This window comes from Protopterus annectens, chromosome 2.part2 (assembly GCF_019279795.1).
Source record: "Protopterus annectens isolate FY-2018-M chromosome 2.part2, PAN1.0, whole genome shotgun sequence".
NCBI lineage: Eukaryota > Metazoa > Chordata > Ceratodontiformes > Protopteridae > Protopterus > Protopterus annectens.
Genome location: NC_056730.1, coordinates 275,377,015 through 275,402,202, shown reverse-complemented (window position 1 = coordinate 275,402,202; position 25,188 = coordinate 275,377,015). Strand labels below are relative to the sequence as shown.

At 39.0% G+C, this 25,188-nt stretch overlaps 1 protein-coding gene across 1 annotated transcript in view; it reads right to left on the bottom strand.

The window, feature by feature from the left end:
• Positions 1–25,188, bottom strand: part of ADGRB3 (adhesion G protein-coupled receptor B3) — a 3,555,978-nt gene that overhangs the window by 1,485,003 nt on the left and 2,045,787 nt on the right. The window contains exon 14 of the mRNA XM_044063870.1: positions 21,976–22,051. Coding sequence (XP_043919805.1) covers positions 21,976–22,051 — 76 coding nt within the window. The remainder of the gene's footprint in view (positions 1–21,975; positions 22,052–25,188) is intronic.

The window sequence follows — 25,188 nt, the reverse complement described above, 5'->3', positions numbered from 1 at the left end:
CTACCTAGGACATAAGAGTGGGGAATGGTAAGATAAGGGCAGAACCTGCCAAAGTAGAAGCCATTCAGGCATGGCCTGCACCTGTTACCAAAAAGCAGGTGAGGGCATTTTTAGGGACAGCAGGGTACTACAGAAAGCTTGTCCCCAGTTATAGTACCATAGCTGCTCCCCTCACAGATCTGACAAGGAAGATCAGGCCAGATACAGTAGTATGGACCCCAGCATGTGAGCAGGCATTCCAGAAGCTTAAAGAAGCTTTGGGAGGACCCCCTGTGTTAGCCAGTCCAGATTACAGCAAATAATTTGTTGTGCAGGTGAATGCTTCAAGCCATGGGGTGGGGGCTGTACTTAGCCAGATTTCTTCAGAGGGGGAAGAGCACCAAGTGGTTTATCTCAGTCATAGGCTACAACCCAGGGAGGAATGCTATGTAGCTGTAGAAAAGGAATGTCTAGCCATAGTGAGGCACTGCAGAAACTTCAGCCTTATCTGTATGGAAGGAAATTCACTTTTATGACAGATCACAACCCACTAACATGGTTAAACAGAGCCAGCCTGCAAAATGCCAAGTTACTAAGATGTGGCCTGGGATTGGAAGCATATGATATGTCCATGCAGCACCACAGTGGGATTAGCAATGCCAATGCAGATGGGTTATCAAGACAGGGAATGGGGTAAGGTACACTCAGATAGACCTAACAACCTCAAGCAGCGTTTCTCAAGGGTCACATGAAAAACTAGCTTGAGTTCTCAGGGGGGGGGGGGTATGTGAAGATTGGGTGAAGATAGGTGAAGGCTGCCAGCCTAGCCAGATAGAATTTTGTAGATAAGCAAAACCACCAAGTAGCAAGACACAAGAATAGAAATACCACAGACAAGCAGGAAACAGGATCCAAAGTATTTATTATTTAGCGCCTCGACTTAACCAGCCTTCGAGAAGTATTCAAGAATTCTGTAGATACTTTTGTCATATGTAATATTAATGTAAACCACAGGCTTGTTGTCTTAAATGGTAAAAATAGTGTTACATGTGGAACTGGAAAAAAATGTATCAACAGTGCACTCTACTGACCAAGTAAAGCATGTTGTGACCCTTTGATGTTAAAACTCGGAGTCAGTAAGTCTATAGTGAGGGATCCTGCCTATTGTTTTAAGGCCAGAGTTAATGGCCAGAATTTGCATGCATAAATGTCCTTTATTGCAATGGTTTTGCCCAGAAGTGAAGAATGTAAATGTAGTTTCTGTTGGCCTGGGAACCCAGGGAAGTGTGAAGAATGATGTAATGTGAACCAGGAATGTGATTTTAAAAACAGAGAGAATCAGAGAGCATCAAGCATTTTTGTCTTGGCCATCCAACTCACCAACACTGTCTTGCTCCATATGTAAGTTTATCTTAGACTTGTGCTTTCTTTTAGAAATAGCTAGAAACTAGAAAGAGTAGAAAAAGTGTTTTTCTGTGATGTCAGAACTGTATTGAATTATTTTAAGTATTTCTCTGTGATCTCTGAACTCATGACTAGCACTGTGTAGTAAAAAAGTATTGTCTTGTGTTTTGACTATTTATTGTTAAATATTTTTTAAACCCTTTCAACTGTGGCTGTTTTTGTAGAGATAATTTATGCTCTTTAGAGTACTTGCATGCCTTTGGTAAATTGTACAAAGCCACTTCAATAGCTTTAGCCCTGGGCTGTACTACCAATTGGATAACAATATTGCACAGTAATAACTGGACATCCTTTTAAGGGCCTTTGAGTAGCTGATAAACATTAGTGGGTGGTGGCAGCTGGTACTACCATATAGTCTGGGAAAAAGGGACACAGCTGGAGAACCTGTGCCAGCCTTCCCCAGGAGTGTCTGTGTGGTTGTATAAACTCTTCTCAAAGTGTGTGTGTGTGTGTGTGTGTGTTTGTTTCAGCTACTTGGGCAGGGGCACAAAGCACTTGTTTGGCTGAGAGGGTGCTGGAGGTTTTAGCTTGCCCACTCGGCTGAGATCTGGACCGTATTGCTGTGCCAGTGGTGACACTTATTGGGGACCTGGAGAGCAAGAGAGCAACCAGCCCCAGACTGACTGTGATCTCTGTGTGCTCTTAAGGGAAATTGTACTTTACTGTATATATTTGTTATCGATGCCCCTCACAGGTGTTAGTGGTGAGGATTGAGGCTCCTTGACTGCTGGGCTAGGGCACAGGCGTCACAATACACACACACACACACACACACACATATATATATATATATATATATATATATATATATATATATATATATATATATATATATCTATATATATATATATATATATATATATATATCTATATATATATATATATATATATATATATATATATATATATCTATATATATATATATATATACCTACATATCTATCTATATATATTTTTGCATAATCTCTCTATATATCTATATCTATCTACATATATATATATATGTATGGTTTACTATCAAAATTCTGAAACTCACTCGATTGAGTAATGACTTACTCAAGAAAAAAAAAAAACACTGAAAATAGAAACATCGTTTTCACAGAATAACAAAAATGGTAATGTCGACACATTGATGTTCGACATTACCCAACTTACCTTGCCTTCCAGGGATTTCCAGGTAATGTTTTGCAGTGGGAAAGCTCCCCTGCACCCACCATGTGGCGAGCTGCATCCCCACAACCCCTGTTAATTATATATACAAACTCCAAGACTGCACTACGGTGAGGAAAAGGGTAAATTTCCCGATCCCCACTGTAATGCGATCTCCAAGCAGAACGTCAACCTCACAACAGAGAATGCAGACTAGCATTCACTGCTGTGGAATCGAACATATTTGGTTCAGTGTTATGTGAACTTGAAAGCAGCGTTTTGACCATCCAAGTTCATGTGACTGCCATCCAAATTTTTGAAAATAAACCATATATAAACATGTATTACTCGGTCCAAGCAATTGCACTTAATTTCTGTCAGTATTTAGTGTTACATACAGATCTTTTCTTAAGACCTTGTCTTAATGAATTGAGGTTATGTTTGTACACTACTAAAAGTAGTTTTGTTTGTGTTACAATCAGGATATCATTGCAATGTGCTCACATTAGCAGATGAGGCAACTGAGTATAGTTAAGTACAAGGTTTTCAAAGAAAAAAAAAATTAAAAAATAATTTGGCTAAAACTGCAAAATTAAAACTAGACAAATTATTCCTGTCTAAATGCATACAAGAAAAAGAGAGACACAAGACTTTTCTGATATACATTATTAATCTGTTCTCAAACAGTTTCTCTCAGGAACAGCACTACCTGTCTCGTGCCATTTGTCAGGTTAGACAAGATTAAACTCCCCAACATTTACACAGAAGCTGTAAAAAATATATTAGCCAAGATAAGCAAACTATTCTGAGCAGCATGAATAAAATGAATGCTGATGATTACTGGGCAAGCATAAGAATTTATCACTGTACACTCAACACAATACCGCATTTATACAGAGACAAAAATACACTTGGGCAAGCTTGAGTATGATTCCTTATATTTGCCTGTATGATACCACATGAATAGTTTTCAAGAAATATATCACAGGCCAACATGTTTACACTTTTTGTTTGCATCTTTTTAAACCATTTCCACCAAAATATTTTGCCACATTTGTCTTAGATCAAATAATTGCATAAGCTGAATTAGGATATTTTCCACTAAAGACAGAGAAGTAGTTTATCAGTCTACTGTTCCATTCTTAAGTCAGATTAGTACTGTGCATAGCCACATGTCCTGATCAAGTTGAAAGTACTAAATCTATAAAACAAGGTGATATGCAAGAAATACATGAATGGAAAGTATTGCACATTTATTACAAGATCATATATGATGGGTTTTAACAAGACATTTTAGAAAATGAGCAACTGCCACAGGTTAGTGAGTATAAATCTGTCACTGTGCTTACATTCTGATGCTCCCTTGAAAAAAAAACACTAAGCATACATAAGACTCTGCATAAAATGACTTATTCAAGACTTTAGAAGTTTTCATAGGATAATAGGATCATAGAAGATTACTAGTCTATTGACTGAGGTTGTTTTAAGCCTAGACGCTTCAACCCAGTGCCATAGAAATACTAGTCAATACCCAAGATTGCATTTAGTGATGACTGCCCATGTCCAGAAGGGTTGTGGGTGCTATCCATGCTAAGTTTATAGTGCCCCATCCACACATCCAGGTTCCTCCTGAACAGTGTCATAGAGATGCTATGTTTCTCATGAATTGATATCCTTTTCCAAACACTTGGCAGTCGCCAAGAGGTAAATCTGTTCCTCCAGCATATCCGATTCAAGTCACTGGTCATATTTAAGTCCTTGGAAAAGGTAGACCTAGACCCATTTGATTTACGGATATGCAGCAAGTTCATTAGGTTTGGATCTTGGATTGCTCTGTAGGCCAGGTATAACTCTCCCCTAAGAAGTCTATATGATATGGAGTACAGTGAAAAGGACTTCAGTTGGTCTGTGTAAGGCACATGATGAAAGCCCATAATATTCTTTGACAGAAACCTCTGAGGTCTCTCTATTTGCTGCAAGTGCTTAGTACAGTACTTACCGAATGGGTAGTTATACTCAATTATGGGCTGGATAAGTGCTGAGTATAGGCGGGTTATGACTTCTTTTGCTCTCAAGGCAATGCTTTTACTAATCAAGTGAGCTGTGTGGAAAGCTTTCCTTATAACAGTAGGCAAATGGTGGTCGGAGTTATGGTCACAGTCAACCTGTGATCCCAGGTCCCTTACCACTTCATGGATACTTAGGGTATTGTTATTGATCAGAGTGTGAAGGGACATCATTTGTGCCAAAGGGAATGATGATGCATTTCTTTGCATTCAATTTTGAGACTATGACTAATACACCAGTCATTGGTATGTGTGAGACCCTCCTGGAGTATACTGACATAATTTGGGGATTCAATAATTGCACCCAGTTTGCAGTCATTTGCAAACTTGGTTAGCAACAACCTTTTAGTTTTGATCTGAACATCTGCTGGTTGATGTGAAGTCACCCACTTTGATAATGTGTGTCCAGTTTGTGAGACAGTTGGCAGCCCATCTTACAATGAAGTGGTTTACATTCAGTTTGCTAAGTTTATTGGTAATGTCTGATTATGAAATTGTGTTGAACGCCTTTGTCAAGTCAAGGTATGCTGTGTGCTCAGATCTGCCCTCATCAGTGGCCTTGGTCACACTATTAAAGAAACCCACCAGATTTAACAGGCAGGATCTGCCCTTCACAAAGATGAATTGGGTAAGATGGCAGGTTTGGAGGTCACCTATGTCTTTATTTATGAGGTCCTTAATGATATTTTCCAAGGCCTTACAAATGAGGCTGGTCATGCTTATGGGTCTGTAATTCCCTAGGTATGTTGCTAGGCCACCTTTGTGGAGGGGAATAACTGTGTTTGTTCTCCGTTCCACAGGAACAAAGCCTGTGGTTAGGCTATGATTGAAAAGTATACTAAGTGGTGATGCTAGTTCATGTTTTAGCCTGTTTAGAAGACAGCATGGGATGTCATCTCATCCCATATAGGCCATGTTCTTTGCCTTGGACAGGGCTTTGAGAACCTGCTCTTCAGATATGTAAGGTTCGGAGGAAGTTTGCGGGAGGGTTTGTTGTAAGTTAGGAGGGGATAAGGGAGTGAAATTTTGCCAAACATATCTGCTAGCAGGTTTACTATCTCTGTGAGGTCAGTGTTTGTGATACCACTGGGCACCAGTTCTGCACATGCTTGGGCCCTACCTTTTAGGTTATGTACATAGCTGCAAAAGGCCTTATGGTTATCCTTGGCAGTACTTGCTAGGTTTCCCTCAAAGGAGCTCTTGGAGGATTTGACAAGTTGCCTTATTTTCCTGTTAAGGCTAAGGAGGGTGCTTTTCCATTGTTGGGTCCTTGTCTTTGTTTGCATGGACAGAAAATGTTTGCATTTATTGTAGAGTTTGCTGATGCAGGAAGTCCACCATGGAAGCTTAAATTTACTTGAGGCTCTGGCTTTGATTCTATCTGGTACAGCCGAGTTTATACACTTATGTAATTGATTATACAGGGCTTTAGTTTACGCTTTGATGTAGTTACCCCTTTCACCTATGGGCGGGGCTTGGAATGCATTTATACCTTCACCTAGGAGGGTACAGTTTGCCTTGGTGATATTTTTAGTCTGATTTAACTCTTTGTGAGTTCTGGTGTTAGTTTAAAAGTGACTGATTTGTGGTCAGTGTTAACTAATGAGGACCCAACAGTTGCAGCAGTGCACCTGTTTGACATGCTGGTGAGGACCAGATCTAGAATGTTTGTTCCTCTTGCCGGGGTATGGACAATTTGCTCCAGGGCATGTGAATTCTCAAAGTCAAGGAACTTTTGTGCTAGTGACTTTGGGCTAGAGTAGGTTTTCCATTTTATGGTGGGATAATTGAAATCCCCCATAACCAGTGCGTTCTGTAAAATTTGGATTGTCTTCAGTTTGGTTAAGTAGGCTTTGTGGGTGTTGTGACCCATGGAGGGGGATCTATAACTTGCTGGACTTGAATGGGGGTCTTACCCACTGTAACCTGAACCTGGAGTAACTCCATGGAGTTGTCCAGTCTAACTAGACATGAGGTGAATTTATCTCTATTAGAGACTGAAACACCGCCTCCTTTCATTTTGCGATCTAAAGGTTTGGAAGGCACTGTTGTCTTGCAAGGCTGGGGTACTCTCTGAGGCCTTAAACCAGGTTTCTGTGATTGCAGAGATATCTGCATCTTCTAGTGTTAGAAGTGTTTCCAGGGAGTGCAGTTTTTGGTTTCAGCTCCTAGCATTTAGCAGTATGACCCTTATTTTGTTCTGATTGGTTAATTTCACATCGGTAATGTTGTTTTCGAGACCTGGCCTAAAAATTGTGCTATGGGGAAGCAAGAGCCTTTGCCAGCAGCCGAAAGCCTAGGGGTGCCAGGTGCAAACCATCTCTGGCAAAACAGTGAGGTTTGTCAGCCATGGCTTCCCAGGCAGAGAAGAACTGGATCCCCTTGGAATGACACCAAAAACTAAGCCAATTATTGAAGTTAATCATTTTTTGTTTATACTGTGAAATCTTTCTAGGGGAGGGTTTTATGATTCTCAAGACTAGGGACTTACCTGCCTGGGACACATACTCAGAGAGCTCGACCATATCTCTCTTCATATAGTCCAGCGAGGTACATCTCAGGTCATTCACACCAACATGAACTATGACAGAGTCATAACTGTATTTGTTGCTGAGAGTCCTGAGCGCATGTGTGATTTGGTGAATCCTGGCACCGGACAGGAAGCTGACCGTGATTAATTACTCAGTGACACATCATTAGCATGCTGACAGCCTGACTCCTGTCAGGTTTAATGTGTCTAAATCTTCTCATAGTAGTAAACTGAGCAACAGCCCTGCTATGACACTTCCAAATTAGTTCAAAATAAACTTATTAAACATTGAAGCAATTATTTTTTTGAAATAATTATAATAAATGGACCTCTTCTCTGTACCATCTTACAAGCAAAATCATCTAACTAGGAAGACATTAGAAATAGGTCCAGCATTTCAATTATCTTGACCTGTTTGACTCTCTGTAACCTTTTCCTATCATACTGAACAACTGCATCATATAAATTATAATGGATTAAGATGAGCAGATTGCATTTCACAGTAAGGAATGACCATAATGCTGTAGTGCTGGCCAAAGAGAGGATTGTATCTCTAAAGAGGTCTTTTTAAAGTCCTTAAACAAGTGTGTACTAAAACATTTAGTCTTCTTCATAACCTTTCTAATATGAACAAATGTCCTACAAAAAAATCCTTTGTTTTATACTATTGTGAAATGTGGCTTTAGTCAAAAAAGTAAAAAAAAAAGTTATTATTTTCCCAGGATGGCTACTCAGATTCACCATTCTAAACAAAACAGAAAACAAACCTTTTCCAGAGTCATATTGTGTACTATGTTACTGTTGATTCACAAATGGACTCCTCCTCTGATATTGACTGTCCTTCAGGAAATATTACATTACATCGACAAAAAACTAAAGGCCCGTGGAGATGTAGGGTGCTTCGCAGACTAAAGATATTCATTTCACCCGATTGAAAACACAACAGCTAACCTTTTTTTTTTTTAAACCTTGACAATTTGCAAACACTGCCACTGTTATTCATCTAGTTGAGAATATGACTTTTAATACCTTTCCAATCTCCAATTCAGATAAATTTAATTTTACTGCCACATAATTCTCAGAATGACATTATTCTAAGGAATCTTATGGGTTTCCTCAGCAGAAAGGTGAGCTTTTTTATATTTTCTTTCTCCTGCTCAGTTAAATACTATCGAAACTTTACATACTTCATACCTCTATAAATCATCACACTATTTTTGACCCCTTTTTGATTCTTCCTTTCATCTTACCCATGTTGCAGTCAATAACTCTGGCCAAGAAGTCTTAAATCTCTGCAGTGAAGCTGAAGGACTAAAACTAGCCTTCATTAAGCAAAACAAACTTCACCTGCTTGATTTTTGACTTGATCCGTACAACACTGAATTGATGTGCATAAATGTGGCAAGCTGTCTGAGTAGTTACTTTCTCCACAGGGCAGATATCTGGGATTCTCAAACAATGGGATTCTTCACTATCCTTACAGCTCTCTGTCATCAGAGTGTTTAAAATTACTTAAGAATTTGCATAATTCCAGAATGCAAAGTATTAAAATGAACATTGCTTATTGACTCAGTCTGAAACATTCGGGGAATATGAAAAAAGTCATTACTAGATTTTATTCCATGGTAAACTATAATCCTGCAGAATACAATCCTGCAGAAAGCCATTAAAATAGAGATTGATAATTTACCATTTATCCCTGCTCTCTGAGACTTACCTACCCTCATATGGCCAGAAGAAGTATAATATTTTCTTCAGTCTGAAAATTATTATGGCTAAAAAAAAATCAATTCACAGCTCCCGTTTGCAACTACATTTCACTTAAGTTACAAGGAGCTTTCTGTTTCTTTTACTTTTGCTAGGGAAGCTGAAATAAATTGAGGACCACAAAGTAATTGAGCCTTGTGATAACCTACTTCTTGCCCATTACCAGTACCGACCCTCAGACTGAACATCCTCTCAAGAACAAGAACAGAACACTAAGGCCACCATTGAATTTGTAAATACACATCCGATCATCTAATTGTCATTTGAAGGAAGGCAATATTTCTCACTGTTTAATTTGCAGTGGGAGTGTATTTCAGAGCTGAGGGAGATGCTAAGTAACAAACCTACGAACCTATCTCTGTACCTTTTTCCTTTTATCTGCTGGTGAAGATTTAAATCCCTTGTTCTGGTATTCGTACTATTCAATTTGTACATATACAAAAGATCTTGGACTAATGAATCCCTAATGGACCAGAAGGCAAGTCACTGATGTCCCATAAGGGATATATAACATACCGAATAAATGGACTCTGCTTCTAGTCTTTTCTGAGTTTTTATGTCACTGATCTTAGCATAGATCCTCTGGGGTCTTTCTAGTTGTTTGATATGCTTAGTAATGTACATCCCAAAGAGGCATTATGTTCAATAATTAGCTAAATCAGTGATGAATATAATGGAACAATGACCAGTTTGGATCTGGACGATTTCCTCTTGGTGATTAGCTGAACTAAGTAGAAAGACTTCCTGATGATAGTCATTATGTGATGATCAATGGAGAGAGAATTATAGGTTCATAGGTAAGTACTAAGCTAGCTGCCTTTGTGGGCCATTTTAAGCCTATTCAATTTCCCTTTTTCTGCTCAAATGAACATATCACATTTGGTTAGAGATTGGCCTTATTCAGCTCATGGTCAATAATTATAATATTCTTGAAAAAACAATAACTGGAATCATATTATTGATTATATGAGGGAAGCCATGGATGGGATAAGGCATTTAGGAACTGTCTGAGTCTGGACTCAATTTTCTATTTCCCATCCATAGATCTAAGTTATGTTTAAAAATGGACAGGGATGAACTTTGTTTTATGTGGATGGGGAGTCTGTTCCACAGCAGTGGCATCCTCTATGAAACATAGCTATCCCTCCAAATCATTCTGTAGATGTTGCAGAAGAGGTTTAGATCCCTAGACTAAATATTTCTGATGCCATTTGGCTTGCTGATGTGCAATAAATTCATCAGTAATGGGTCAGAGTATGCACTCTATGGCAGAAAGATGTCACCGCTTATCAGTCTGTAGGATAAAGAGTATAGTAACAAGACGTTGAGTCGGTCCATGAAGGACATGTTGTTTAGGTCTTCTTTCCTTTTACTAAGGTATCTCTGTGCAGGTTCCTGTTGTTGCATGTGTCTGGACAGATACATGCCAAAGGGGCATTATATTTAATGACTGACCTAATGAGGGCTAAGTAAAGGGGACATCCCTAGATTTAGACATAGCCCCTTTTTTATAAGCTTGTGCAATACAGAAGGACTTTCTTACAACAAATCCATCAACCCATGTACCCAGGTCTTCCTGACTACTTTCATTACATGATGATCAAATGAGAGGAAAATATATCAACCCATGTCCAAGGTCTCTAACAACATACACTCTCAAAGGTGTCAAACAGCATACATTGAAGGGAGGGAAGGTTTACCAAATCTGACTAGTTAATACTTTTGTAGCATTTAATTTATGCCCATCATTAGCATACCAGGTGTTCACAGGTGCAAATTCTTGTTGCAGAGCATGAGCGTCAGAGGGTGACTTGATAATGATACCTAGTCTGTAGTCATCTACAGTCTTGGTTTATGGTCTTGAGGTCAGAAAAGTAAATGCAAACAAGAGCTCTTTGGAACATCATCAGTTAATTTAATTCTTTTTGATAAGGCACCACCTACCTGCACAGTATGGAATCTGTAATGTAGCCAATTCTGATTGCTCCTACCACACAGAGATCTGTGTGTAATAAATTTACCTTACTAACTATGGTAGTATGGGGTACAGTGCTAAAGGTCTTGGTTAGGTGAAAGCATGCCATGCGTACCATTAACCAGATTCATTAGACAGAACCTGCCATTAATATATGCAAACTGCTGAAGGTCTAACCTGATGAAGTTTTTGGCATCATAGTTAGACCATTCAGTTATAATTTGCTCTACATGTGTATAAGACTCGCCGGGCCGATGGACCTGTAATTGCCAGTGCCAGTGGTAGGGTCCTCCTTGTGGAGTGGCATCACCACTGCTCTAAGCCAGATCTCTGGGATGAAGCCTGTTCATTAGGGCAAAAATGAGTTTGCACTTTGCCACTTTGCGCATTGTCTCTTGTTGCTTTATGTCTTTTTTGTCTGTTTGTTTTTCCCCAGTAGCTTCTAATTGCAGTCTATGTTATTTTTTTGTGAAGTTAAATAGCTATAATGTCTTAATTAAATAGGAATTGGTAAAATCTACAGAAATGTTTTTCACATACAGCACAGAATGCCTTACCAAGCTGCTGCACATAGATACTTGCTAAGGCAAAATGTACTATAATAAATTGACTTACACCAATGCACTGCATAAAAGTGCCTAGTGCAAATTGATACTCATTGGTGCACATTGGTGCACTAGATGTGCTTGCGCTTTTTGCATAAAATCAGGATGGTAGCTGCACACTGCAGTGGATGACCATGATTCGTGTCTATGAGTTGTCATAACCCATAAACGTGTAATGGAAAAAATGAGAAAGATGTTTAAATACATTTGCTCCCAATGTTCACGACTATCAGGGTATATGTAATAGCAATAACCCAACAATCCGTGGCCGGTGCCACAAACCAGCAGACTTGCATCCTTATCTTGTGCAGTTACATATGTAGAGTATTCTTATGACAAAATCTTTGTTTGGTTTATTTTCATAACAACATAAGAAAATCAAAACTTTTCTTGCTTCATTGCTTACTAAACAAACATTAAACTGCTGGACCCAGCACATTCCTTGAGATTGTCATTTTATGAACCATGGACAGTATTTCTGGAAGTGATTAAATTGGACAGATTTCATTTATTTAGTAAGGGGGGGAGTAGGGAATACTGTATTTTTTCTTTATTTTGTATATTTTTGTTTTTTGTCATAAAAAGTAAGAATAATTATTAAAAATGAATATACTGACTGGCTGTGCCAAAGCACAATAAAAATTGTGCAAGCAATCACATATAACACAGTCTTCTGAAACTGAAAAAAAACATACAGTACAAGTTACAAGCCCACATAAACACTTACAGAGCTTACTGTTCTGAATAACACACCATAGAAATGCAGTACTCTAAATACTCTAAATAAAACATCTATAACAAACGATTTGTCCCCATTATAGACATTAGTTGGCAATATTGTTTTTTTGTATTGTATGATTCCATAGTTTAACACTTGCATTCATATTCTTTTGGACAGCTAAAGTTGCTCAACTTATAAGCAAGGACATGGCATCTAGGTCTGGAGAGGTCATTATACCACTGTACTTGATCCTTATCAGACCCATCATAGAGTGCAACGCCCTCCTCAGTATGTAACTGACCAGACACATTTAGCAACTGCAATGTCCACAACGGTTCCTTACAAAACTAATACAGGGAGTAAACACCACATCCTGCACTGATCCCTCCAAAGCCATGTCTCTTTAGTTGGTATCATACAGACTTCTGAGACTTGATTTTTGCCTGGTATATAAGACATCCCTAGACCTTGTTTTGATAAAACTTTTGCACATGCAAAAAACAAATAACATAAGAACTACTAGATTAAAGGACCTACATTTTGCTTTCAACACAATTAGGAGATGTTTGAGAGAAAGATATGTTTCTCAGAGAATTCCCATTCTCTGAAACAGGCTCCAAATCCATGTGTAGCAGTGTACCTCCCAATCCCTGTTTAAGCACACCTTGGACCAATGGATGGGTAATCATAAATACACAACTGGTCTGGTGCCTATTGCTTTAATGGACAGAGACAGTCAGTAAATCACTCTCTATATAAATCAAATTTGTGGATCATATATGGGTTGCACAACTATGCTTATAAGGACCCTAGTGTACACCTATGAACCTAAGTTCAGTATTCTCATCACCGCCTTCTTATTGAAATACCTTTTATAAAAAGAGAACACTTTACACACTTTGCTATTATCAGTATAACATTATGGAGTATTTTAAAGGTGTCATTGATATGCCATGCTTCTTCTTTGCATTTCCCTATGTATCATGGATGTTTATTAGGAGGGGCATGTTAGTTAGGAAGTTTCTAGAGGTTATATGGGTGGGAGGATTGTTAGTTTAGGCATTACTGCCTGCCTCTATCAATGACTTGGGGGGGGCCAGACCCAGGGTGAATTTTTGATTTCCTATCCATAGGGATGGACTCTGCTTCCCACTGATGGGGACCCTGTTCTACAGCATGGAGACTCTCTGAGACACATATCTGTCTTAACAGCATGTCTTATTTATGCCAGAAGCAAAATTTAAATCCTTGGATCTAGTGTTCATTTTGTGGATGTGCAAAAGGTCCATCAGAGCTCGATCTGAGGATATCTTGTATGCCAGACATTGATCGCCTCTCAGTAACCTCCATGAGACAAAGTATGGAGAGAGGGCAATATGTTTATACTCTGGATTCTCCTGGTAAAGAACCATTGTGGGCATTCCAATTGTTGCATATGTCTAGTCAGAGACAAGTAGAAGGAGGCATTATACTCAGTGATGGGCCTGATAAGGGTCACGTAAATTGGCACTATGACTTTCTTGGACCTGGATGCCATACCATTACTTATAAGTTAGATGACATAGAATGATTTCCTTAGTATCCTGGCCACATGCTGGCCAAAAAGGCCAAATTACTGTCTATGTATCTTCCCATATCCCTGACTACTGGGTCAACTCTTAGTGGTGTCTTATTGATGGTGTAATTAGCCTGGATGGCAGTTTCCCAAAAAGGTACTATAATGTATTTCTTGGCATTAGGTTTTAGTCCACAATTTTGGCACTGGTCATTTTTCTATGTTAGACCCTCTTTTAATATGTTTGTGTTATGGTGAGAATCTATAATAGCTCCCAATTTGTGGCCACCTGTGAACGTGGTCAGCCAAAGGCCCGTGACATTGGCTTTGACCTCCAAGAAGTAGATGCCAAATAGGAGTAGTCCTATCAAGAAGCTCTGAGGTATCCTACTAATGACCAATCTCTTAGAGGAGGTGGCATCACCAATTCTGACTTCATGGGTCCTGCTGTGAGCCAGCTGGCAATCCAGTGAGTTATGTAGGGGTTTATGCTGAGCTCAGTGAGTTTGTCAATGATACCCATATGGGGTATTGTATAAGTTTATACGTTCATAGGAGATTTCTAGGTTAATGGCTCAAGAGCTCTTACAAGCCTTGTGAATATAACCTGAGATTACCCAATATCTGGACCCTAGTGGCAAGAGAATAGTATAGATTTGTGCCTATGCCTTGAGTATCTTATAGATTGCCCCTGTCCATAAGGGACATAGGCACTTCTCCAGCTGTGAATTTGTGATTCCCCAACCATTGAGCCAAGCAACATTTGAAAATTATGAGGGAAGGGCTCTGTTTGATGTGAATAGGAAGCCTGTTCCAAAGAAGGGGCAGTCTCTCTGAGGCACATTTCTGTTTCTCCAGCATGTTTTGTTTGAGACACTGACTAAGCTAGATTCCTAGATCAGATGACCCTTGTGCTGTTTGACTTGCAGATGTGTAGCAGCTCAATCAGAGAGGATTTGTGAGCACCTTGTAGGTCAGGCATAGTTCACCCTTAACAGTTGATAGGAGACAGAGGAAAGGGATAGGGCTGTTAGTCTACCCATACCGGACATTCTGTTTGCAGCCTGTATTTTCTTTGTGAGGAACATCTGAGGTTGTTCCAGCTGCTGTAATTGCCTAGTCAAGTACATGCCAAGTGGTGCATTGTACTTGATTATTGGTCTAATGAGGGCTGACTACAGTGGGGCTATAATTTTCTTAAATCTAGATGGCATACCTTTACTTGTAAGTTGTGCCACATATGAAGCCTTCCTCACCACTGTGGATACATGGTGACCAAAGTTCAAGCTACTATCTATCTGTGACCAAGATCACTCACCTCTGAGTCTACTCATAAGGGAGAGCTATTGATGTTGTAATTTTCATGGGTATGATAATGCATTTTTTCACACTTTGTTTTAGGCCATGGTTCTGGCACCAATCATTTGTGTGATCTAGATCATCCTGAAAGATATCTACATCACTGGGGGATTCACTGATTGCCCCCAGGTTACAGTCATCTGCAGACTGTGTCATCCAGAGGCCTTTGACATTAGCTTTGACTTCAGAGAAGTATATTCCAAACAGGAGTGGTCCCAGCACTGAGCACTGTGGTGCACCACTAGTCAATGACCTCTTGCTGCATCTGTATTCACCCACTTTAATCACATGTATTCAGTCCATGAGCCAACTGGCTATTCATCAGGTGACACAGGGAATTATGTCCAGTTTTGTGAGTTTTATTATACCTGAGTGTGGAACCATGTCCAATGCCTTGGACAGTTCGAAGAGGGAGGTATGTACTGTTTTACACTCATCTGTGGCCTTTGGGACTTTCTCAAAGAAAACCACCAGATTCAGTCGGTATGACCTGAATTGACAAAGCTGAATTGGGTCGGGACTACTGTCTGGAGGTTTCCTAGGTCATTATTTATCAGTTCCATGAATAGTCTTTCCATTGCCTTACATATGAGACTTGTCAAACCTATGGGTCTGTAATTGACCATTTCAGATGATGGTCCCCCTTTATGCAGAGTGATGACTGTTGCTATCCTCCACTCTTATCAGGACAAAGCCAGTCTGGAGGCTGTGGTTAGAGATACTAATGGGCCTGATAAGTCCTGATTTAAGCTGTTTAAGAGGCAACCTGGTATATCATCATGCTTGTCTGAAACTGTGTTTTTAACTTTAGAGAGCACAGTGGCAACCTGTTCTTTGGTAATAATTGGTGGTGGAGTAGTGGAGAAGATTATTTCTTGGGGGTGATGGGGCACTAAAATTTTGAGCTGAATTTGTTGGCCAGCAGATTTGCTATGTCTTCAGGATGAGTATAGGTGATGACATCTACAACTAATTATGCACATAGTTGGGTGTTGCCCTTATGATTGTGGACATAACTGAAAAATGCCTCATGGTTTTCCTTAGCTATGGAGGCTATTTTTACCATATTTTTACTTTAAAGCTTGCTTTCAGAGACTTGACTAGTTCCCAGATTCACCTGTTTAGACGAATAAGGAAATTTTCTGCTCCATTGTACACATCTCTTCTTACTTCTTGACAGGATTTTCTTTCTTATTTGTTGTTCAACCTATTATTACCAGGGGTCCACCAGGTTGGCTTGTTTTTGTGGTTTGACCTGGGTTTATTTCAGTCTGGTACTGCCATTTCTATGCAGTTGTTTACATGGTCATACTGGGTTTTTGTGTATGCCTCTGCATAGATTTCTGTGTTTTCTTGATTTGGGGGACCTTAGAAACTAGCTATGCCACCCCCTAATGGGGGTAATTTATCTTAGAGAGGTTCTTAAAGTTTTGGGGTTTAGACTGGGGGGCTAGTTTTACCTTTATTTAAAGGGAGAATGCTTTGTGATCTGATCTTACCAGTGATGGCATCACACCAGGAGGATGCAGCACTCTTCTGTCAGTGCCAGATCTTGAATATTATTTTCCCTAGTTGGACTGCAGACTAGTTGCTCCAGGGCATTTGAATTTACAAAGTCAAGAAATCTTTGGGCCTGCAGGTTAGTGGTCATGTATACCTCCCAATTAATGGAGGGGTAGTTAAAATCATCCATGAGTATGCTATTGGGCTGGATGGTGAGTGACTGTAGTAATGTCAGGTATAATATATAGGTTTTTCTGGATCATGGTGGCAGACTTATAGCTTAGCAAGAATATGGTAATGGATTTTTCCATGGTTAGTACAACATGGAGTAGCTCAAGCATGTCATATTGTTTGACTAGACCTGAGGTGCCTTTTGGTCTTTCATGTTCAGTGGATGGTCGGAACATATGAAAGGCATTATAGCCATGCAATGCCAGAGTGCTTTCCATGACTTTGAACTATGTTTCATTAAATGCACAGATGTCAGCATTCTCTAGGGTTAGGAAAGATTCTAGAGAGTTCAGTTTCTTGTTGAGATTCCTAGCATTGAGCAGTAACACCTTTAGCTCGACCTGAATAGATTGTGTTATGCTGGAAGGTTTGTCTGTTTGGCAATGCCTAAAAATGGCACTATAGGGGTGGATAATGTTTTGGCCACTATCTGAAAGCCTAGATGTGACACATACAGACCATCCCTGGCAAATCAGCATGTCTTGTCAACCACGTTCTCAAAGGCTGCCAAGTACTGGACCTCTTAGTAGCTAAGCCAATTTTTAAAATCGATCATTGTCTGCTGGTATTGTGGCATCATACATGGACTCAGTAAAATGCTGCTTAATGGTAGGCCCATACCTGCCTATGACACATATTCTGAGAGCTCAGGCATGTCTCTCTTCTTATAGTCCAGTGAGGTACATCTCAGGTCATTCTTGCACACATGGACTACGACTGAGTCATGCTGGTATTTTGGAGTAAGTGACCTGATTTCTTGCTGATCTGGTGAATCCTGGCCCCTGAAAGACAACAGATATTGAATGCCTTTGCCTTGTCGAGGTAGGTGTTATACACCATCTTCCCCTTATCCATTTGTTGGTGACATATTCAAATAAGTCCACCAAACTGGGTTGGGTCCAGTATCTGAAGGTTGCTTATACCTTTGCTGATCATTTTCATGATAATTTGTTTCATGGCTTTGCATATTAGACCAGTCAGACTAAAAGGTCTGTAGTTTCTGGGGTCAGTTGATGGTCCACCCTTGTGAAGTGGAATAACCATTGCAGTCATCCATTCTCATGGTACAAAGGCTGTTTTGAGGCTGTAGTTGAAAAGTGAGCAAAGTGGTCCTGGTATGTCATGTCCCAAACTATTTAGGAGGCATCCTGGGCCGCTGTTGGGGCCCATTGAGGCTGTGTTTTTGGCCTTGGTGAGCACTGCCAGGAGCTGCTCCCTGATAATTGTAGGGATATCATGGTGGGAGGTGGGGGGGGGTGAAGTCTGAGTTGAATTTATCAGCCAGCAAATTTGTTATGTTGCTCTGCTCAGTGAAGGTGACACCACTGATCACTAGCTTGGCACACATTGGTGTGTGGTGCTTTTGAGGTTTCAGACATACGTGTAGAAGGCCTTGTGGTTGTCTTTAGCTTTTGAGGTTATCTTAATTTTGTAATTGACCTTATTGGACTTAATTAGTCCGCTTTGTTTCCTGTTTATTTTAATAAGAGAAGTCCGATCATTATGCCAGTTGGGCTTCCTGATTTTAGCAATGACTTATTTCCTTTTGTTATATACTCTATTAAGGTTAGGATTCCACCAGCATGGTTCATTTTTTGTTTGTTTTGGGCTTACTTCTAGTAGATGCAATGGGCTCTATACTATCATTTGCATGGTTGCACAGGGTCTCTGTGAATAATTCCTCATAGATCGCTGAAAACTCTTGGTTGGAAGGGGCATTGAATTTTGACAAACTATCACTTAATATGATATAGTTTGCCTTGGAATAGTTCCTAATTGTTACAGGGTTTGCTGGGGTAAAGGAATTGGCTTTGTGGTCTGATCTCACCAGTGAGGAAGGAGGTAACATGGGGGGGGGGGTGGCTATCTGTGCAGCGCTCTTCCATATTGGTGAGTACCAAGTCTAGTATATTTGAATGTCTGGTGGGTGTGTGCACTATCTGGTCAAGGATATCTTTGTTAATAAAGTCCAGGAATTGTTGTTTCTGTGAGCATGAGGATATGTATGTTTTCCAGTCTCTAGAGGGGTAGTTAAATTCTCCCTTGAATAGGGTATTTGGTTTGATGGTGAGTTGATGGTGAGTGTATCCACCTGGTCTATGTACAGGCTATGGTATTCTAGAGACATAGAGGGTGACCTATAACTTTCTAGGTGCTATGGGACTTTGTCTATGGTGATTTGCATCCGGATAATTTCCAGGCCATCATCCGGTTTAACCAATGTAGAGTTATGCTTGTTACTAATACAGACTGTGACCCCTCCACCATCTGTCCCTGTTTCTTTAGTTGGAATTTACTCAAAGAGTGATGATGTATAGTGGAAGCCTAGTAGGAGAATCCCACGAGTAATCTCGGACTCCCAAGCATGCCAATGCTCTGTTGATGCTTTGTTAACCTGCAAGACTGCACCTTCCTAGCATTTACAATGACTATTCTAGTTGCAAATGGGGAACCTCTATAATTTTTTTTCATGAACATTTCATTTCCAGGTGACTCCATTAACTTCATACACTCTCTTTGGGTTTCTCCAACCAAAGTGAATTAAACTGCATTTCTTTGGACCCCTCTACACACTGGCTAAAGCTACTTATAAGCTCTGCTCCACTCCTTAATGTTATCAGAAAAAAGAACATCTGTGATCTCATACCAGTTTTTTAATATCCCACAATAGTATTGTGAACATGGCCAGATGCAGTAATGAATCATAACTAGTAATATAATTTCAAAACCATCTATCTTTGAACTACTATTATTTGAGTCTCATAAGGTAATCAGATTTGCAGCTGTCCTACCATTTTGAACCCTGGCTAAATCACACTTCCATGGATTTGACTGAAATTTTTTTATTCATAGCATTGATATTAATTTCTTCTAATATCAAAATAAATCTAGCACTCTGTTGCACATTTATTGTCATAGCCATATATTATTTAATGATAATACACCTGCACTACATTACTTTTTCCTACTTTGTTTTTGCCAAAAAACACACTGCTGGTTAACTATAAATTTTTATTGAACACCAGCCACAAAACCATCTGTACAGCAAACACTAATACATTATGACATGATCTGGTATATGAAGGCCGCTGGTGAATATCATTATATGTTTTAACAGAACAATGCATACAAACTAATAAGCCATTATTACTCATGCCCTGCTTTTTTAAAGGGTGGTCTTCACTCTTTCTTTATTCATATTACAGTTAACATTGGTGTTTATTCATATTACAATTAACAGAAAACAAGGCAGAATTATTCTACTATAAGTGCTCTAAGACTGTTGTCTCAAAGCCAGGGACTCAAGCATCTTATAACCTGTATAGGCTGCACAATTTTGAATTAGTAGCAACAGAACATTACCAAAACGCATTATTAGAGTTTGTTCAGGGTAAGTGAGGCACTTATGGGGAGGGAAAAGAGTAAGGTTTAGGGAGCAGCAGTGGAATTCTAGGGTTAGGAATCTGGGCGGAAACCCTAGGGTTGGGTGTGAGTTGGGAGTTTTAGAGTTAGGAAGTCAGGAGGGAGGTTTAGGGTTAGGGAAGAATCTGAGAATTTAGGGATAGCGAGTGGGAAGGGAGCAGGAAGGGTTAGGAAGTGGGTGGGAGTTTTAGAGTTAGGGCCCTGGTAAGGCTGTAGAGTATTATTGGCTTGGTTGTTGTGAAGGCTAGTAGCTATGGGAGTTCTGGAAATTGGAAACTTGAGCAATTGCAAGTATGTTGCAAGCTTCTAGCATGTGAGCACTTGTAGTAAACTCTAGAATGCAACATGTGCTGCATTTATAGTTCTGATTTATACAGTAGTTAAGCTTCCATGCATCAGCCCAGAGGCATAACTAGGTCAGTCAGTGCCCTGTGCCAATATAAAAGACAACACCCCACTCCAAGTAGCTCTTCAATGTAAGATAAAAAAAAATAGCACTTCCCTGTAAAAACCCAATCGCTACATTCCATGTCCTCCATCAACTTTATAGTTTCTACAGTTGCCCTCCCATCTCCTGCTAGGTCTTCCACTGAAGAGAAGAAAAAAAAACAGTTCACTATAATAATCCAATGGCTACATTGTAGCCACAAGATTGGAGTGTTGCATTTACATCCAACCCAGCTCTAGCTCTTTCACTTGTTTGTTGTTGTTGTTGTTTGTCTTTCGCTTTTCCCGGTTAGGGGTCACCACAGCTGAACTCCGGTCCACTAATGATTGGCAGTAGATTTTCACAAATGCCGAAGTTCCAGCTCGACGTTCAACCTTCAATGAAGGCACGCCTATTTATGCATGTCTTTCGAATGCCCACCCAACCGCCGGGAGTACATGCAGACTCCACACACAAGGCACTCACTGCACTCCAGCCGAGAATCGAACGGGAGAACCTCTTGCTGTGAGGCAACAATGCTACCGCTGTACCAGCTCTTGCACTGAACAGCAAAAAAAAAAAAAAAAAAAAAAATACTTTTACAACACTCATTCTTTCTAGGAAGAGAAGCCTATGCACATGGCCAGAGGTCAGAGGTATCCCTAAAAAATTCTTTCCAGTACATGAATGTTCATATAGACATAGAGAGCACTGAATGCCATTCTGGAAAACTGAAGAGCTCATTGGCACAGGGATCATTCAGAGGCAGAAGAGGGAACTAGGCAGAAGACAGGTATAAAAAAATCTAACAGATGTAGGTCATAAGACATGAAAGGTAGTAAAAGTAAAATAATATAGTCAACACAAGTGCTGCTAGAATATTGAATGTGTAAACCTCATTGAAAATGCGTGCACATACCCCGCCTGTTTTTTTTTTTTTTTTTCTGGAAGTATGCTACAGAAATGTTATTTAGGTTACAGCATATGCAAAACTATGAAGTGGTACTCTACTGTCCACAACATGTCCTGATGGGACAAAAGTGATATACAGTGGAGATTATCATTCACAAAAGCATTGCAGTGTGTTTCCCAGAAACAAAGCAAACTCTGATTTTAGGTTATGAATCTAATGCAGATTTTGTCACTGAATTTCAGTTTTTTAAATGTGCAGTATAGATACAGTTCTCAAATTACATAAAATCAAAGAATTCCATGTCTTACCTGGGAGATGGCAAAATAAGTTCTAAATTTTTATACAGAATTGTTCCAAGGACAAATACAGTGGATTCCTCCATGTCTGAAAAAAAAGGCAAAAGGAGAATCTAAATCATTAAAATCACTGAAATTATATCTATTGCATCCAAAGTAATTAACTCTTATTCTAAAATGTAAGAATGTAATCAAAAAGTTATTAAAAACATTTACATGCTAAAATGCTCTTCCTTCAGTGTCAGGTTGAAAAAGTAAAACCCAACAGTTCTATGTTTCCTCAACTCTTAATGACTATTGATCCAAATGTTCCATTTTTAGCCCACCAACCAACAGTGAGACATGAAACTTCTTATTTCCTGTATGTTAACCACACATTAATCTAAACTGTGGAAAAGAGTAACATGTATACAAGCATCAACATTAGTTCCAAAATCGTGGTCATCTCAGTGTAAAAATTAGTCCCTTTTATTATTTGTAGTCTTAAGAGCTTATAAAAAAGACTGTAACAGTGTTTTTATGTTTCTGTTCCTACTGAGATATTGAATTAGAGTAATTCAGTCTATGAATAATATAAATAAGAGTCAAATCACTCCTTAGAAGTTTGTATCAAAGAAAAATGATTTTAAAGGAAAATTAATTCATACAATTCATGTTTTTCACTCATTATTTTTCTTCTTGTAAAAAAAGCTGAATTATTTACTGTTATTCCCACAAAAAAATCACAGATATAATAAGCAGTTTTGCCTTAAAAGTGACTTCAGATTGTATGCACATTTTATTTTAAATTATGTAGAATTTATTGAAGCCAAGGCTACATGGGGTATTCAGAAATGAACAGTACTGTGTGAAGCTCTCCTTAATACAATCAGAGATTATTTTAAATGTTCCTATTGTCACTGAAAATAGCTAACTATGCTTCTGAATTAAATGTTTCTAAAAGTGCAGAAGCATTTAATTCGGAGGTATATCTAGCCAAACTCCATAACAGTAGGAAAGTTTATGAAACCACTAAGTCACATTAAGGAGCATGTCACAGAGCAATATCATTTTATTTTGTATAAGTTTGGATCTTTTTTTCTAGGAGTCTAAAATGAAATGGATCTGCCCTGGATGCACATTTAACTCCTGGATTTCATTATCTGTTTAAATAACACACATGGGGGAAATATGGGTGACATTTTCTTGACAAACAGTGCACTAGGCAAGCTATCCTTCCACATCAGAACATAACAATGTCTTGCTCACTATCAGTAATAAATTAATTTTGTAAAACCCTCATCCACGCACCTATGACTTTTCATATAGTTCCTTCTGTATCAACTTTAACAATTGCATCACAAATATGGGAGAGAAGTTAACAGTAAATGACTGTAGATATACTGTATTATACAACAAAAAAAATATTATCACACAGTACATAATGAAATCAGAATAAATGCAGTACAGAAGCTCTTAACCATCTCCATCAAACAAATAAATGCAGCAATGTTAAAATGGAGGAGAACATTTATATTAGAATTACCAGAGGTGAAAAATAAAATAAGTAAATAAATAAATGATTTGGTTATCTTAAATCTAAAATAAACTGTCAACACCTAAGCAAAGAGATTTAGTACCAGTGTGTAGCTCATCAGTAAATCCGTACACATTCTGTGACTCACAGAATGCCCCATCTAGACTTTATTGCTTGAGAGGATAGAGTCATCCTTATGTATTATCAAAAGTCCAAACATTGTCCATTTATAGAACATTTCAGTGAGTTTCTTACGTGCCTTAAGGGACAAGTTAGCTTAGTGACTATATATTTGGAAGAACAAGTCTCCCTCTATAAGTTCTGTTCCAGACTACAAGGAAGGGCATGCTAATTCCAGTCCACAACAGAGGTTCTTCACCTGGCCCAAACAACTAGAGACCCATACGTCTCACCAAGATACTATTCAAAATAATAGAAAGATAGAAAAGATCCCCAGTTTAATTTCTCAATGTCTTTTGGATTTCTAATATCATGACGGGAATGGACCTCATTCCTAAGTCAAATTATGATTAAAGTTCATGAAATTAATATTGTTTCAATCTTTTATATTAGCCAAAAGTGTTCTTCGAAGTACCCACAATGTGCCCAGAACTGACTCCTTCTGCAATTCTTACAGAATTACTTGTATCAGTAACATATCTAAATAAGACTGCAAATTATTTTTTATGAGACCCATTGCTCCTACTGCTATTGGAACTGTCTGGATAGCCTTCCTACATATTGTTCTAATTTATGCCTACAAATCCTGATATTTTATGACTTTGCACCTCTCTGTATGTAAGACAATGTAATCACTGGTGGGTGTAGCACTTTCAATCATCAAAGCTATTTTTATCTTTTTTTCATGGACTATTATATCTGTTTTGAGCTGTTGGTAATAGGTAATCCCATATGATATAGATGTCATCATTCTCTATAATGCTTTGCACCTCAGCATTCCAATGTTTATCAGCTACAGTGTAACAGTCTTTCCACATTACTATGCCTTTCAGAATACAGGCCCTCGATCATTAGTGTATCACATTCAGCAAGAAGATGTGTGACTGTTTCCATTTCTGTTTTACAGAACCTGCATGTGTCTGTTTCTCCTACATGTTCAATGGACTTTGTAAACCATGTGCATAGTCCACTATTTGGGTCTATATCACGTCGTCAAACTCACTAATCATCAAACACCTCTTTGTCGACCCCTATTTGTTGAAGTCTTCATTCGTTGAATGATCATTTCAGTGAACTTTTTCCCATGGTAAGTCACAAGTGAGCCAACCTACCAAGTACAACAAAAACAGTATATTTAAAACCCACCGTGGGGGAGGCTATGCCCACCTCACCCCCCATGCCCCCCTAACTAAATATACCAACTCTGAGATTGCACTACAGTGGGGAAAAGATCAAATTCCTGATAATGGCCCACTGGTTACTTACCGAGGGAAAAAGTTTACTGAAATGATCATTCGACTAATGAAGACTTCCACAAATAGGGTTCAACGAAGAGGTGTTCGACGATTAGTGAGTTCTATGAAGTGAAGTAGACCCCACTATCCTGGGACGCCAATATTAAGCTTTCATCGATTGATTTAAATTCACCTGTTCTTAAAAATTCCTGTGCCATATCCTGATCCACAAGAGGTTGTTTCAAGAGTTTTATGTACTTGCAACTATATTTATTCCTATCCCAGATTTCCTGC